General features: G+C 39.8%; 1 protein-coding gene across 1 annotated transcript; it reads left to right on the top strand.

Annotated features, from left to right (window-relative positions):
- The first annotated feature begins 3,167 nt into the window (after positions 1-3,167).
- Positions 3,168-15,571, top strand: LOC145493561 (uncharacterized). The gene is made up of 3 exons (XM_081473060.1): positions 3,168-3,359; positions 6,331-6,819; positions 7,799-15,571. Exons 1-3 carry the CDS (start codon positions 3,168-3,170, stop codon positions 15,446-15,448), a joined length of 8,331 nt encoding a protein of 2,776 aa, XP_081329186.1. The 3' UTR covers positions 15,449-15,571.
- The last annotated feature ends 811 nt before the right edge of the window (positions 15,572-16,382 follow it).

The following is a 16,382-nucleotide window of genomic DNA, read 5'->3' as shown; positions in this document are numbered from 1 at the left end:
AACAAAATTCAAATTTCACCGTTCGTGACATTAATTTTAACTGCTTAAGCTGACTGCTGTTAAAAATCTAATTATGCTAATTTTGTATTTTTTACTCGCACTTGAAAATGATCTCCGAGAGGTCGAAACGTCGTGACTTTTTATCGATAGTTTTCATTACAAATCGATTTCTAAGAAATTACTCGTTAAATTCAAATTATCCCTCAAAATACTCCACTAACTTGCTTCCGTAGAGCATTACGTTAATTATTATTAAAATTCTATAAAGTCAAGTAGGTTATGTCTCAGATTTAATCTTAACGAAAGTTTGTAAGCAAACTGAATGCATCTGTTCACGTGATTCCTTGTATCAGATCATATGATTGGTACGGAACAAGGCGGCAAAATCAAAACATGTGACGCAGTGTTCAGATAGCACGTAAATGAAAACATTTGCGAAAGCGAACGAGGCAGAAATTTCGTCTGAGATATCCTCAAAAATCCGCTCTGAAACTATTGAAATCCGGTTGAATTCCGAAAGAAAAAGCCAAATGATCAAGATAAACGAAAGATTCGAAATGTTTTTTGAGGTGAACGTTATATTCTTCATACAAGGAAAGAGGACGAAGGAAACTGATGTCGCTCTGACAAAGTGAAGTCGCTGTTGAAACCTGCGGAAATTTAGCCCAAAACTAAACTGCTCGCATTTACAGAAGAATTAAAAGACAAAAGAACTGACAGAAAACATCCACACAAATGAAGAGGAAACAAGTGTTCTTCAAAGAAAATTTCTCAGTCGGAGGTGATGATTGTGCCGTCTCTTATCAAGAAGCTCAATGGTGCTTGTTTTGAACACTCTGTGGGAATTCACAAGCCTCTTCGGGGTATGAGGTAGCCTTACTTAAGCTTAAATAAACTATTTCCCTAAGAAATTTTCAGATCTTCCCGCAAACTTTTTTCGGCCTAACTGTGTGCTCATTTACCGTAGTTGTTTCTGTTGTACGCGTGAACAAGCAAATTACTAAAACAACAAGGAGCTACAAGGAACGACACCTCGGCAATGTGAAATTTAAACGCTCACACAAATTTGAATGACAAGCTTACCGTAAATAAATTCATGTCGTTTTCAGTCTTCAGTCCTGGTCGCTGATGAAATATTTCGTGGTGAATAATAAAGACAATAGAGTGTTTCTGTGGCCGGATGGCCTGTGGAAAGAAAGTTGATCTTGGAAATTTTTCAAGAAACAATTTTTCAAAAAACATCTTTCTACATTTCCGCAGATATTAAAATAGTCAGCGACAAGCGCGCTTCCTGTTTTTGTAGACATTAACGGTAAAGATAAATTCAGTACAATTTTGGATATCTTAAAACCAGACAAAAAAATAATTTTCCCTCTTTTGATGGCAATAGGTGCTGTATGTTATTATGGTCGGTCAGTAAATGGAACTCATCAAATTTGCAGATTTGTAGCACTACGAGTGTCTAGTAAAGGTGAACAAAAATACGAAATTAAAACAAATGCATAAACGAGAATTTAAGTCACCTGAACGTCCTTTCTAATTAAAAAGCCTGTCATTGGACCAGTGATTGTTTGATCTCGAGTAATATTTACAACAGCCCCTGTCAGGCTAAGTTTACTATTCTCTTTCGATCCTCCGCGATACCACATACTAAATGTGGTAACATTCAGTTATAGGTCTTTTCGTATTCGCAAAGAGATTTGCCGTGTAAATTGCAAAATTCAACTCCTACTCAGATCTGCGTTGCGCTCCCAGATTTCTGTCGTTTCTTATTTATTAGAAGCTTTTTTCGTTTCGTAAAAAATGACATGGATTTCGACTAAACACACGGCCCAGTATTACCATAAGCATTCCTATTTTTACGTTTAATACACAAAAGATAGCAAAAAAAAATTTAGGTGGTGGAAGATCAAAGATCAAACAATAAGACTTGGTTATAAAGCTGATCAGAGATGACATCGTTAGAAAACTATTGAAACCAAAGAAGACTAAAGAAGCTTCAAGACAGACAGATATGTACATTCTTTTTTAACAACCAACCTTTTATTTGCCACATAATAAAATACACACGAACATTTTTAGCATGCTGCAAACAGAAAGTTGAATTAAATTTCAGCTTTCTGCATTCAATTTCAACTTTTAGCACTAAATTTTTAACTATCTACACTGTTTGGAATTAATTGACGTGCTCTCACCCAATCAGCATGCTGAAATTTTTGCAGGTATATTATTAGGAATATATAAGCACTCGTATTTTTTTCAGAAAGACTACAAATTGCACTCGCACTGGCAATGTTTTTTAAGTCTGAAAAATTCACTTGTTGTGCGTGTTTTTTACAAATTGCACACAAAATCATTTGATTACCTATACTTATCTGGGTTGAAGAGCTCAAGACAAAAAAATAACAATTAAATAACTAAATAAATTAATAAGGAAACAGGAAAGAGGAAAAGATAGTTATGGAACCTCTATTGTAACTGCTTTGCTCAAACATGGCAGGAGAGAGGCTGTTTCTAACAGCTCTGATAGCTTGTTTAAACCTTGTAGTTACTTGTGTGAAAAAAAGAGTCCTTTCCCTAAACAGGAGTTTTTCGTTTCTTTGTTTGTATACTCGAAATTAACGTGCCTATGATCACAAAACGAATTTGATCTCGAAAAAAACGGCACAATGACTTGACCTGATCGTACAGTGTATCATTGTATTTTTGCTTTACCGTTTGTAAGCACATCCTGTATTAACAGATGCATTTTAGTAATTTGATGTGTTGATGTTTGTGTTTACATTCGTTCCTTGCAACCAATCGAAAGCAATCTTTCTTACTCAAATGTTTGTAACAAACAAATTAAGCCTAAAGCGTCAAACTAACAGAGTTAGACAACACAAGACGCGCCAAACCTTATGGGACCTTATCTTTTGTTCTCTCGCGATTTGATGTAATCGCGAACAATTGTTGCCAAGAGTAACTATTGAAAAGTTGGTTTTTATTAGTTAAGCCAAATTAGCGTCGTACAACAAAAAACCAGTCTAGCATTTAGGTTTCAACGAGTCAACGCAGTGGGTTTAGAACGTACAAGCTAGAGCACGAAAACGTTCGAAATACGTTCGTTATGTCAACTGGATGAATTTTGCGGAACGACACCCGCCCTGGCGCAGCTGTAGACAAAGATGTCTCGTTTGTCCCGGGTGGAATCTCTAGAAGAAACAAGCTTCTCCAACTCGATCGAGCGGTCGGTTGGAGCTGCGGATGCGACACTGCAGCATCTCGCCTCGGCAAAGGAAACGTTTGGTGATTTGGAAGCAGCTTATCGGACGTTTAAACACGAGCTGGAGATAGTCAAAACGGAACATGCAGCCCAGGTAAGTACATTTTCTATTCTTTTATTGCCTGAGGTCGAAAACTGTGTCTTTAAGCCACAACTTCCTAGGCTGTAACTGGGTTTTCATTAACTTTTTCTGCAGGAAGGCAACTGCTTTTCACAGGCAGGCAAAACGTTTTAAACTGAAATTTTTTATGAGAAACCTTTCTTTCAGATGGTCAAACCAGGCGGGCAAAATCCTCGTCCTCATAGCCGGTCAAATTGCCCAGTGCCCAGTCCTCTTTGAAATAGTTGTTTGTTCCTGACCAATGTGGTTCGCTTCTGCCTGATCACGTCTGGGGCCTTGTAGATCAATTGGCAGGGTAAAGCAACACTCAAAAAATTTTGGGAGCACCACGTTTCGTGTATTTAAATCTTAAGGATGTGAACGATTTTTCCTTTCCTTCTGACCTCATTCAATGTTGATAGGACTTATACCCAGTAAGATTTGTGACGATATAACACTTTTCACCTATTCTATCAATTCTTTCAATTTTTACTCCATATTCCCTGGGGCACGGTCTTTTATCACAGATTTAATGTGGTCTAATTATCTATATACACGAAACCCTTTGAAACTGAGAGCCGCAAGTCTAACTGTAAGAAATAAGAGGCATTGCAACACATCAGTAAATAACTTGGACAAAGTACAAATTGATATTGAGCTTGTCTTCATGACGTGAATTTTAATTGTCGTATAACCTTCGCTTCGCCTTGCGCTAGTGGAAAGTTCAATTTGCATTTTATTAAACTGTACTTAGTTCAATTACAATACGTGCAATCTTTCATTATAGCACCATTGTTTTTTCTTCTTGTGTCCGCCATTACTCCTTATTAATTCATAAAGTTATTAGGACCTGTAGTTCATTTTCCAAACACTGAAACGTCCTTTAAGCACTTTCAAGGAAGCGAGGAACATACGCCCTTTTAAATCTTCACTTGTTCGCTGTGAAACTGAATTACGGAAAAGCAAATGAAAACCGTGACAGCAGTTATAAAATGGCGCAGAAAACATAAAAGAGGTTGAGTCCCCAGAGACTGAATTAGTGACCCCACGTTTGCATGAAAATAATTAAGTTTTAAACGTGTAGGAAAGTTGATTTGATGTTGGGTCTCTGAAAAGATATTAATGTTAGGCATGTACAAAAACTTCGGTGATGCCTTTTGGGCAAACACGTATCCAAGTCAACCAAAACGTGGGCTTTTGGTGTGTTTATCTCAAGCGTGTAAAAAAAACTATTACTATAGTGTTCTATAGTATAGTATCATCAATAAACTTGAACCAGGTACCATAGTTAGTCCCCTCCACTAACTATGCAGATACATACTATGCAATTTGCAACTTTCACTAATCGGTTTTAATCAGGGCGAAATTGAAATGGCGCGAGGGTCCCTGCATGTGCACGCAGTGGCCATATTACTACCGGATACATTACTTGCAAAAATTTCGGCCAAATTAAACCGTCCGAAATTTTTGAGCGTCCGATTAGTAATTTCTAAGTGTCCGAAATATTAACAGTAAAGCATAAATATTTTAAGTTAGTATATACCACACAAGTGAATAGTACTTTTCGCGCACGTTGATTGGCTAGCTCGGAGGTGATTAGCCAAGTACTATCCACCTCCGAGCATCGCACGGCGCGCCAATTTTTTTGTCTGACCATTTGTCGGCATATTGACACAAATAAAGTTACTCTTTGGTCCGCTAGTTATTCAGCTCGTGTGGTATATACTAAAACAATTATTCACCTCAGTGTCGGTGAAAGTGGTGGATATTTACCTGGCCGCTTCGCGGCTCGGTAAATATCCACCACCATTCACCTACACTTCGGTGAATAATTGTTAATTGTTCCAAAGCTCTGAGTGAACTTTAGTTGAGACACTCCTTGAGATACGTAACGGCTTCATAGAATTTGTGTTTTGTTTTTTTTCGGTGTATCTGTAATAAAAAATCTTGAGGTTGCAGTAAAACTATCATTTTCATAGATGTTACAGTGTCGAAAGTAATCAGGCAATCACTTTGGTTTTGGTTTTGGTTTCACTCTGCGGTTTGATATTTGCTGAGTAGTCTAATTGGTAAGTTATTGGTTTGGTTTTGGTTTTACGACACTCAATTCGGAATATCGCTCTATTTTAGTCTAATGTATGTTTTGTAGGTGTCAGCAAGGTGTTCGAAATTTGTCCGAAATGTCAAAAATGCCAAAAAGTTAGAGTGCCTCTGAACCCACAATACAGAACTTTTTTAAAACTTTGCAAAAAGTTGCAACTTATCTCGCTATCACAATTCGATAATAAAAAATGGCGGTTACCGAACTCGTTTTTGAGTTATAAGCTCTTTTAAGAGCTTATAAAAAGCTAAAATTAAGGGTGTTTTTAACAGGTTATACTGTTGCTATGGTAACCTATAATGACATAAGGATTACCATTATTGGTTCACCAATGGCTAGGCATTTACGTGATACCAATATTGTAGTATCAATTGATGAACAGAGGTAGTATTCATCCGTCAAGGTATAGCTGTTGTGCAAAGTATTGTTCTATTTTTTGTTATTATTCCAAATAAATAAGTAACACCGTTGTTCAAAGAACCTTTTTTACCAGCCAATATACGATATTGAAATGAATAACGAAGATTTAGCAAGAGAACGGTCAGATACCCATTGTAAGATAAAGGAGACTCTGCTAATTAGAGAATTCAGTGAAACCTACCCTAAATGATAATGTTAGCAGCGAAAAGCTTTATCTTTATTAGTTTGTATCTTTTAATATGCAAATGTTTTCGGCTTCTGTCATTCTTATTGACCAACAAATATTAATTAGTTACTTATCTTAAAATTGAAATTTAGTTTTTACTTCTAGTCTCAACGGTCACTTCTGAAGATGTATGTCACCGCTGTTTGCACGCTTGTTATTTCTTGTTAATAACGAAGATATGTTTCGTGGATTATAACCTTTCACGTAATTTTATCCAGGTTAACCAACTTCAGACCAGAATAGAGAGTCTTCAGAAGGCGAGGGAAGCGTTAGATGATCAGTTGAGTGAGTCAAAAAACGAATGCAGAAAATACCAAGAAGAACTAGTTACGATTAAACACGCCCTAGCAGAGAGAGACTGGGAGAAAGAAACCTTAGAGCGAGAAGTGACTTCATGTAAAAACGTCACCAATGTCCTACAAAAGGAAAAGGACGAACTGGAGCGGGAATTTGCCAATTTACAGCGGGAGCTGTCGTCCAGTACGACAGCACTTCTCCACAGAAGTACGGTGGAGGATAATGAGCAGCTACTTGCAGCAAAACAAGAGGCAGCCAATTGGGAAGAGAGTTATAACTGCCTAGTCCAGGAGAAGGAAGTTATCCAGAACGACTTGATGGAGCTACAAGATAAACTGGCTGGGATACAAGCAGAGTGCGAAAAGTCACAGAGGGAGCTAGTGAACTGCAGCAAAAATTACAGCATTAAGGTTTGTGAAATTTAAGCGTTTCCTTTGTGTTCAACTCTCGAGCCACTATTTTAATAGCCAAACCTGGAGGGGAAAGAGTGCATAAATATTTGGTTCAGGAAATTGAGATTGAAATAAATGTTACCTAGGACTTGGTCGAGGAACATTCGTTTGTTTCTCTTAAATAATCGGAGGTGATCGAAGTGAAATGATCTGTGACAGTCGAAGATAGAATAACCTTTGGATAATGTATGGAATTCTTCTGAAAGTAGCCGGAAATCTTTGCATAGCAAGTCCACAATCGCAGGCCGAAGTCCATGGACTGATATGAACAGAACGTTACACAGCTATGCTATCTCGTGTTATTGCGTGAGTAGGGGGCTTAAGCAAAAGCCGAAGACGACGGCAACGGGAACGTTTTAATGGAAATGTTTAATGAGCAGACCAATAATAATGCACTCGCGTAATGAATTGTTTTTACATTTCGTGGCTGTCTTTGGCAAAACAAAGCGTGAACTGAACAAGCTTTGTATACTTTGGAAAACGTGAGGGACGACGACTAATTTTTGTTAATTTCTCATGGGACTGATAGCTGGCACTTTATATTTAGTTTGAGCGGGCTTTAAAACAGGTCGGTGTACCGACCATTTCTGTAGACAATTGCGAAATTCCAAGGTATAGTACTAAAATGGAAGTTCATTTTGTACTAGCTGTCCGTCAGGCCCTTTGCGTCGCGGTCGTCAGTGCTTAAGCTCCCTAATATCCAACTCGCGGTTCGATTTTTCTTTGTGCATACACTTTTCTGAAGCTTTAATTTCGTGCATATACTGGAAAATTAAGTCAGTCGATGGATATTTTCCGATATACAAGTCATGTGTACTGTAGAAATGATTAGCTCCTTTCGGCTGATAATATTTGTAAGAAAATACGTTTGACCAACAGATCATAATCTCTTGGTGTGATAGATTTCCATATTGTCATTAACGTTTTCATAACACAGGTTTCTAAACTGGAGATGCAGCTTCAAAACGCAAGTAAGCAAAGAGAAAACTTTAAGATACAGCTCGGTGAATCACGCGACGAACTCCGCAAAAACAAAGAAACTCAGTCTCTGCTGCAGAGGGAGGTCCTTGAGATACAGAAACAAGCTGAGGACTCCAAAGGAGAACTCGTTGCTAAAACGCGCCAAGTTGAAAAGTTAGAAACGGCCAATAAGGACCTCGTGTCACGGGTTGAAGATCTAAAAGAGCAACTGTCTAAGCAGAGAATATCCATGGAACTACATGCAACCCAGAGTAAAGTTGTAGAAACAGAAATGAACCTGTCACAAGTAAAGATCGCCGAGTTAGACACAAGTCTTCAGTCAATAAAAGCCGAAAGAGACGATCTTCAAAGAGAGTTATCTGCCATGTCAAGCAAACTGACAACCATGGAAGACGCTAACAGGAAAAGCTTGGACAAAGTTGCAGAACTGGACATGGAAAACTCTAGATTGCGCGATAACATCGCTGGACTGGAATCGGATATGTTTGCCCAAGGAAGAAGATTCTCGCAGTTGCAGCCCACTTACGTTCAAGCCAAAGATGAAATCGAACATCTTACTGTTAAACTCGAGGAATCCTTAATTAGAATTAGTCAACTGGAGTCCAGCTATGAAACGGCAATACGCGAAAGAGATGATGTAAGAGAGGAACTCACGTTATCCGAGCGAAGGATTGCAGAAACAAAATCTCTTTTGCAGAAGACTGAGGATGCTAGTAACGAGGTTGAACAGAAGTTGGCGGCTATGAAAAGCCAAATGTTCAAGTACGAGGGTCAAATTGAGAGTGCATCAAAGCAGAAGACGAATTTTAAAGCGGAGCTAGAAGAGGAACGATCAAACGTCACAAGACTGAAAAGAGAGCTGGCAAAGGCACAGAGCCGTTATGAAGAGTCTCAGAGGAACTCAGAGTCAAGCAGAAAGGCGTCCGATAAAAAGGATGAGATCATCGAGGATCTCAGAGCATCAATGACTGCTTACGAACTCAAGACTGAGTCCTTGTTCAGTGAAGTTAGCAAGCTTCAAGCTCAGATGGAGATCATTGAGGAAGAAAAACGAGCACTGCAAGAAGAGACGTTAGATGCACACAAGAGAATTCGAGACATAACTGCCGATAACAGACAGAACTCAGAAGAAAACGAGAAACTAAACCTTGAAATGCAGTCGTTTTACAAGAGGTTGTCGGAGCTACAAGCGTCCTATAACGCATGCGAGCATGAGAAATACGATTTTCAACACCAAACCATGGCACTACAGCAACAAGTCACAAAGCTGGAGGCTGAGCTCGAAGAAGCCGTCAATCAACGTTCTACCTACGAAGTTAGAATGCAAGAATATTCTGCTACTTACAGTGCTGTCAGCCAAGAAGCTACTTTACTTAAAACGCAGCTCATGGAGCAACAGCGCGTAAACGACGAGCTACGTAAGGAAATAGCAGAAAGGGAGGCATCGTTACAACAACTTCACGAAAAACTGAACGTGTTAAACGTTGACTTCGATGCTTGTCGAGAAGAGCTGACAAATGTGAAGGGTATGCGCGAAATGGGTGAAAAGGAGAAGAAAATGCTACACAACCAACTTATGGTCAAGCAGGAAGAACATTCTCGAGCGCAAGGCTTGTATGAAACGACGCTGAAACGCAAGCAGCAGCTTGAAGCAGACTATCTTGCAGCACAGAAAAAGATTGCTAACATGGATTCTAGTTTCAAGAGGTCTGTGGCCGCTGAGAAGGCTAGAGAACTAGATCACGAGCGTTCAAGATCGAGTGAGCTAGCCAGAGAACTTGCGTCATACAAGAGCAAAGTCAGTTCGCTGGAGTCCATATCAGCACTCACGAAGAACGATATACAAGGTGCTCTCGATGAATTAGAAGAAACAGAAAATAAAATGTCAATTTTGAAACAAGAGCTAGAGGAAGCAGTTGCAAACAAGGAAGAACGAATGCAAAAGCTGATCATTCTAGAGAAGAGAAACTCGGAGCTTGAACAGGAGGTATTGGCTTGCAGGCAGGTGAAAGAAAAAGCAGAAGAGGAACTCCACATAATGCGTACTCGAATCGCGAAGTATGAATCACAAATCGAGACCATGCAAGATCAAAGGACACAGCTTAAAGACCAGCTAGATGAGATCAACACAAAACTTATTTATGACAAGGAGAACATTATGCGACTGGAAAGTCAAGTTACCGAAGAAAAGAAGATAAACGAGACTGTCAACAAAGCAATCCTCAGGAAAGATCAACTAGTGGAAGAACTTCATATGAAGATCAGATCTGCAGAGGCTGAATTAGAGAAGGCAAAAAGCGAGCTGATGTCCTTTAAGGTTACAACTGAGGGATTGCGTGCAGAGAAAAGTGAATACGAAGGAAGGTTGACCTCATACAAAGAGAAACTGGAACAGCGTGAGCAAGAAGTGTTTGCTCTTAGAGACTCTGTCATGAAGTTGGAACAAGAGTTAAGTACTTCTAAGTTTAAGATTGTCAGCCTTGAGGCCCAAGTGTCGAGCCTTCATTTTGATAAGGATGAATACAAAACGCAATGGGAAAGTTCCCAAACAGGCATTACGCAGATGAAAAAAGAATTAAAAGTGTGTCAAAATCAGGTTCAGGAAAAGAACAGAGCTTGCGAAAGTCTGAGTTTGGAGTTAAAAGAAAAAGATATCGCGTTGGAAAAGGCGATTAACGACAAGGTGGCCTTGGAAACGGAGGTGACAGCTTTGCAACAGGACCTGGATTCCTTGGGAGTTAACTATGAAAGGAGTCAGTCAAGAGCAAAAGAGCTCGAAGATAGCTTAGATGAAGCTAACGCGAGCATCTCCAGGCTTGAGTTAAGCAGTTTCCATGATGAAAGTGGAGAGCTGGAAAAGACATCTTATGAGAAGATCTGGGAAGTTGAAGCTCTGTACAAACAAAGTGAAGACAGAGAAAGATCACTCAGACAAAAAATTGATGACCACAAAAACAAGATTAAACGACTTGAGATGGAGAATAAAGCGGCACATCAAGAAACTCTGGAGTACAGCCGCGAAAACGGAACGCTTCAGACTAAAATACAGGAGTACGAGTTGGCTATTGACAAGTACGACCTAGAGAAGAAAAATCTCAAAGAGGAGCTGGTAACCTTACACGGTAAATTGACGGACTTAGAGGTAAAATATGATTATGAAATCCGCGAGAAGGATTCGGTCAAACGCCATCTTGAGAGTGCTCTTCAAAGAGTATCGAGTAGCCATGATGAGTTTTTGAAGAATGACAAACTGCTTATAGAGCAAAGAATCGGGGCGGACGCCATGAAGAAAGAGATGGACGAGAAAGAGCTTTTGATGGACCAATTAAGAGCTAGCAAACTCTACTTAGAGGAAAGCATCGAAACACTGAGACACACACTAGCGGAATCTCGCGAAGACTGTGGAAGAACGAAGCTCGAGAAAGAACGATTACAACAGGAAATTTTATCCTTAACAACATCTAATGCTGACTATGAAGCGCGAATTCAAAAAGTGGCCATTGAAAGAGACCGACTCATAACTGAGTACCAGTCTGCTATGGCAAAACTAGCGTCGTTTGAACATCAAATAATGGAACAGGACCGTGAGAAACAAGCACTATGTGGTAAAGTGGAAGAATGGAAGAACAGTTCCTTGATGCACCAAGACAGTCACATGTCATCTGATCAGCAGATTGCTAATCTAGAAGGCACCATCAACATTCTTAAGACCGATGCAATCAAGAAAGAGGGAGAGGTTAGAGAGCTTCAAGCGAAGAACACAAACTTAGAAATAGAGGCAGATTCTTTCAAGAAAAGGCTGCATACGGTAGAAGTGGAATACAAAGAGTTGGCTGAACGGTATCAGAGCCTTGAACTTCAAAGCAAATCTCTTCCACGACTTCAAGCTAGTGAAAATGCAAATTCTGTTTTTCAAGAAAAAATTGAAACTCTAGAAAGAGAAGTCATGATGCAAAGGAGAAAAATTGTCGAGTTGGAAGCAAGCAGCCGAGCATTTCTTGAGAAGGAAGCTGAGCTCCAAGAAAATCTTTTTGCTGCTCGGACTTTAGAGTCTCAATGGGAATCGAAATACGATGTAATCCAAGCAAGAAAGAGCGAAATTGAGCAAGACCTCATAGCGCTTCAAAAAGAATTCACTCCGTTGAAAGATGACCACCGTCATTCAGTTGTTAAATTGGAGACTGTTAATACGGAAATACAAGAGGCACGAAAAAAGATATTAAAATTAGAAATGGAGATCAACAATGCACAAAATGCACGAATGCAACTGGAGCAACAAGTTCAAGAGTACATAGAAACGCTGAAGAACAGAGACGACGAACTGTTAAGTACGCAGCGAACCCTCCAAGAGGCTCGCGTGCTATTGGAACACAAAGGCCTGGATGGTAAAGAGTCGTCCACAGAGCACGTGGTGAAGGAGAACCAAAAGCTAGAAAAAGACATCTTCGTGCTAAGTCAGGAGTTAATCAGCACGCAAAGTTTGTTAACTGCTGCAACTAGGGACCGAGATGAGGCGGAAAAAGAGGTGTTTAACATGAAGAGGATTGTTACAGAAATGCAAGGAAAACTGAATGCATCGCAACAACATATTCAGGAACTCCAAAATAGCGTCAACGTTTGCCAAAGAAAGATGACGACTTCTGAAGAAGGGCAGCAAAAGGCAATTATCGAGCAAGTTACACTCAGGTCACAGCTAGATGAGGCCAACAAAAGGATGGTTTACAGTAAGGAAGAATTCTTTGAAAAGCAAAGAGAGTTGTTCAGCCTCAGGGCCTTGGTTGAAAATTACAAGAAGGAACTGGCGAAGAACGATAGCTGGCAAAAAGAACAAAGCACCAAAATCAAGCTCTTAGAAGATGAACTTCGATCGTCAAAGCTGAGAATTGCTTGTGGGAGTGACGACTATAACAACGTAAGCCAAGAACTAGCAAGGCTGAAGCTACAGCTTGACGAGAAAGACAAGTGTATATTAGTAACCGAAGAGAACATCAAGAAACTACTTGAAGAAAATAACAAGCTGCGACTTGAATTATCTGACAGTCAGGCTCTCGAATCGATGCACAAGCAGAATTTGAACGATTCAAAACACAAAGCCGACTTCCTTCAAGAAGAAATCATGTCTTTGCGTCAGAAGATGTCATACTTAGAAGCTCAGAACTCTACAAAAGAGGAAGAGCTTCGAGATAGCAAGAAGGAATTACTGGCCTTAAAGAGAAGTAATTTTGGAATCAAGTCTAAATACGAATCACTTCAACGACAGACCCGGGAATTACGGGAGGAATTAGCGATGGCTAAAGCAAAGCAAAGCATTGTCCAACACGACGAATCCACCGTGTTAACCGAGAAGACATTTGGACGTATCGAAGAATCTGTTTCAAGACACCAATCGTCTTTCATTTGGAAAAACGAAGAACATGTGCGCGAGATTTCTCAATTGGAGGAGAAAGTACTTGATCTCGAATCCAAGCTATCTGAAGCAAGAAGACAGCAAGAAAAGCTCGAGTGTGAGGTGATTTGGAGAACAAGAAGGATTGAAGATCTAGAAGGGCGGATATTGAAAAATACTAAACAGCAGGACTACTCTGACGGGAATAATTTACAACTGAATGTGGAAACTCTCCAGCAGGAACTTAACGCTTCTAAGAACACAATCATGCGGTTGGAAGAATACCGCGACTCTTGCGAAAAGAATATAGAGGTTACGGAAGAAAAGCTTCGCTTAGCTGAGCAGAAAGCCCTTCAAATGGAGTCAGCTTACCTTTCGAGCCAGGAAAGTTGCGATTTCGTACACAAAAAATTTCTCGAAACTCAAAAAAGATTATCTGTAATAGAAACATCTCCTCAGCGCCGCGAATCGCTAGATGATGTACTGAAAGGACTGCTAAGGCAAGAAGATGAAGTGAAGAGATTGATAGACGAGGCCAGAAGAAGTAATGGCAACTTAAGAGAGGAACTTGAGAAAACCGAGAGAACTAGAAAAGAATCTGAAGTTATGCTAGCAGAAAATAAAGCTACCAATAGCCTTCAAATGGACAGGCTTAAGACGGAGCTTTCACAATTTAGAGATGATTACCAGCGAATATACAAGGAGAAGCAAAATCTGTCTGCTGATTTTCAAAAACTCGAGCTGCAAATCTCTTGCTGGGAAAAAAGCTACCATGACATAAAGCAAGAGAATGGTGATCTGCACTTCCAACTTAGCGTTTTGCAACAACGTTTCTCCCAGCTACAAGAAACCACAGGAATTGTGAAACAGGAAAGTCGCTATGTTAGCTCCGCTGATGTCACTCCACAAAGTAGCGAAATGCAGCAACTCAAGGAAGACAAAGGAAAGCTGAACGGCGAAGTAGCGTCCCTCAACATATTGCTTTCATCTTATAAGGAGAAACTTGATTCACTTCACTCAGAAAAGTTACAGTTACACGTTAAACTTGAGGAATCCAAAAAGAAAATGTTTAGTCTTGCACAAACCAACAGTACCCTCATCGCTGAGAAGAGTCGACTCGAACAACAGGTCTCCATTGCAAACAAGGTAAGCGACGTGGGTCTGAAAGAACTAGACAGAGAGAAGGAGACCGCAAAAATGTTTGAGCTTCGAATCGATTTGGAGAAGGTCTCAAAAGAGAGGGATTATCTACAACACATGCTTGATGGTTTGCAAAAGCAATTTTTGGATTATAATTTGAATGATGGAATCCACACCTCGCTTGAGATTGACAGCCGCATTGATAGTTATAGGCGAGAGATCGATGAGAAAAATGTAATGATTGACAACCTTCGCACGGAGACTGTACAACTACAAGCGGGAATTGAGAGCACCAAGAAAGAACTCGCCGAAAAGTCCTTTCTCTCTGAGAGGCAGAGCTTCCAGGTAGAAGAATTTAAAAAGGAAGCAGATTCGCTGAGAGCTGTGCTTGCTGAGAACGTGAAAGAAAACGGAACTTTGAAATTGAGGCTGAACGATATTTGCAAGGAGCGGGATTTCCTCGTTAAGAACAAGTGTTCGTTAGAGTATGACCTGTCAGTTTCAAGGAGGAAGATGTCTGAAGCCCAGAATCTTGCCATGACTGGAAACTCTAGAAAGGATCAAGAGCTTTCCATTGTGCAGAGCAAATACGCCAAACTGGAAAACGACTTCAAAGAAGTCAAGCAGCAAAATGAGACAATGAAATTAGAAATGGAACTACAAATAAAAACAGAACTCTGGAGTAAACAGGAATGTATCTACGAGCTGGAAAAAGAAGCCAGAAAACTAAAAGCAGAAAATGATTATCACGAGCGCGTCATGGAAGAGAAGAACACCAACTTGAGCAAACTGCGCTTGCAAATAGCGTCCTCGCAAAAGGAAATCGGAAAACTAGAAAAGGAACTTTTCGTAACTAAAGAAGCTTACGAGAAATCCGAACGACGGATGAGAGAAATATTCAAATGTGAACACGAGCTGCTGACAATTGAAGATCTTCGCTCTCTTGTTAGCTCCTCACCAGTTCTGAGTGTGCGCAGTTTGTCCGTAGCGGAACACAGCTTCACTGGTAGAAGAGTAACCGAGGACCATAGCTTAAGCTTAAGCAGTATTCATCCCAGTTTTAAATCACAGTTGAAGTAGACAAGCTTGATCTTAGAAAGAGATTGGGCCTATGATGTGAATTTCGCTAATAAGTACAAATTCAGAGAAACCTTTCATGAACTTACAGAACGAAAAGGGTGTGGCAAACAATTTTTGGAATTAATAGTTGTTACAATGTTTTTTTCATAAATTTAAATCCGACATGTGATTAGGTATCTCGTAAATGAGATTCGTGCTAGCGCAGTGTTAAACAGAAACCGACTGAGAGTCTTCAAGACTTAGAGAAATAGGAATTTTAGACTAGCCCAAATGAAGTCACTGTCTTAGCTCGGATATGAACTGATTTTTTTGGAAACTTTCAATTTCGTCTGAATACGTTCAGATTTTGCTAAGCTACAATTTGTCAGGCGCAAGTATCAGGCTACTGATGTATATGATGAACTTTGATCAACTGACTTAATCATTTATCAACAAAAAGTGTGTTCCTTGATTTGAACTCGTAAATCAAAGGCGTCCTCTAAAACAGTTTGCATCGTTATGTCTACAGCGATTCTATGTTTACTTTTGTTTGAGGTAGAGATATGTAACGGTTTTCAAGGTAATACATATTTTACAAAGTAAAACTCTACGTTTTTTGTGCAGTTGTACCGAAAAGTTGGATTGAAAACAACTTGGAGATTGTCTTGATTTACCTCCAAATTCTCACCTCTGAAAGCAAAAGAAATGTGTGGCAATGAACAACAAGAATTTATAACCCAACTAGGCTAATGCTTTCCAGCTACTCTCTCTCTTTTTTTCCCTTCCACACCCTCTTCCCTCTTTCCTCTCCCTATACCTGTTTTACTTACTGTAATGTCATTTCTCGGACACAGATTCTGGCGGACGAAATTCTTCTGACTTTGACCTTTTATGAAACTGGGACGGATTCCGATTAGTCTCTTGAGCTGCGCTGCCGTCACGCAACCTTGCGTGA

The sequence above is a fragment of the Orbicella franksi genome, chromosome 7, assembly GCF_964199315.1.
Source record: "Orbicella franksi chromosome 7, jaOrbFran1.1, whole genome shotgun sequence".
NCBI lineage: Eukaryota > Metazoa > Cnidaria > Anthozoa > Scleractinia > Merulinidae > Orbicella > Orbicella franksi.
This window is presented reverse-complemented; position numbering and strand designations above follow the sequence as displayed.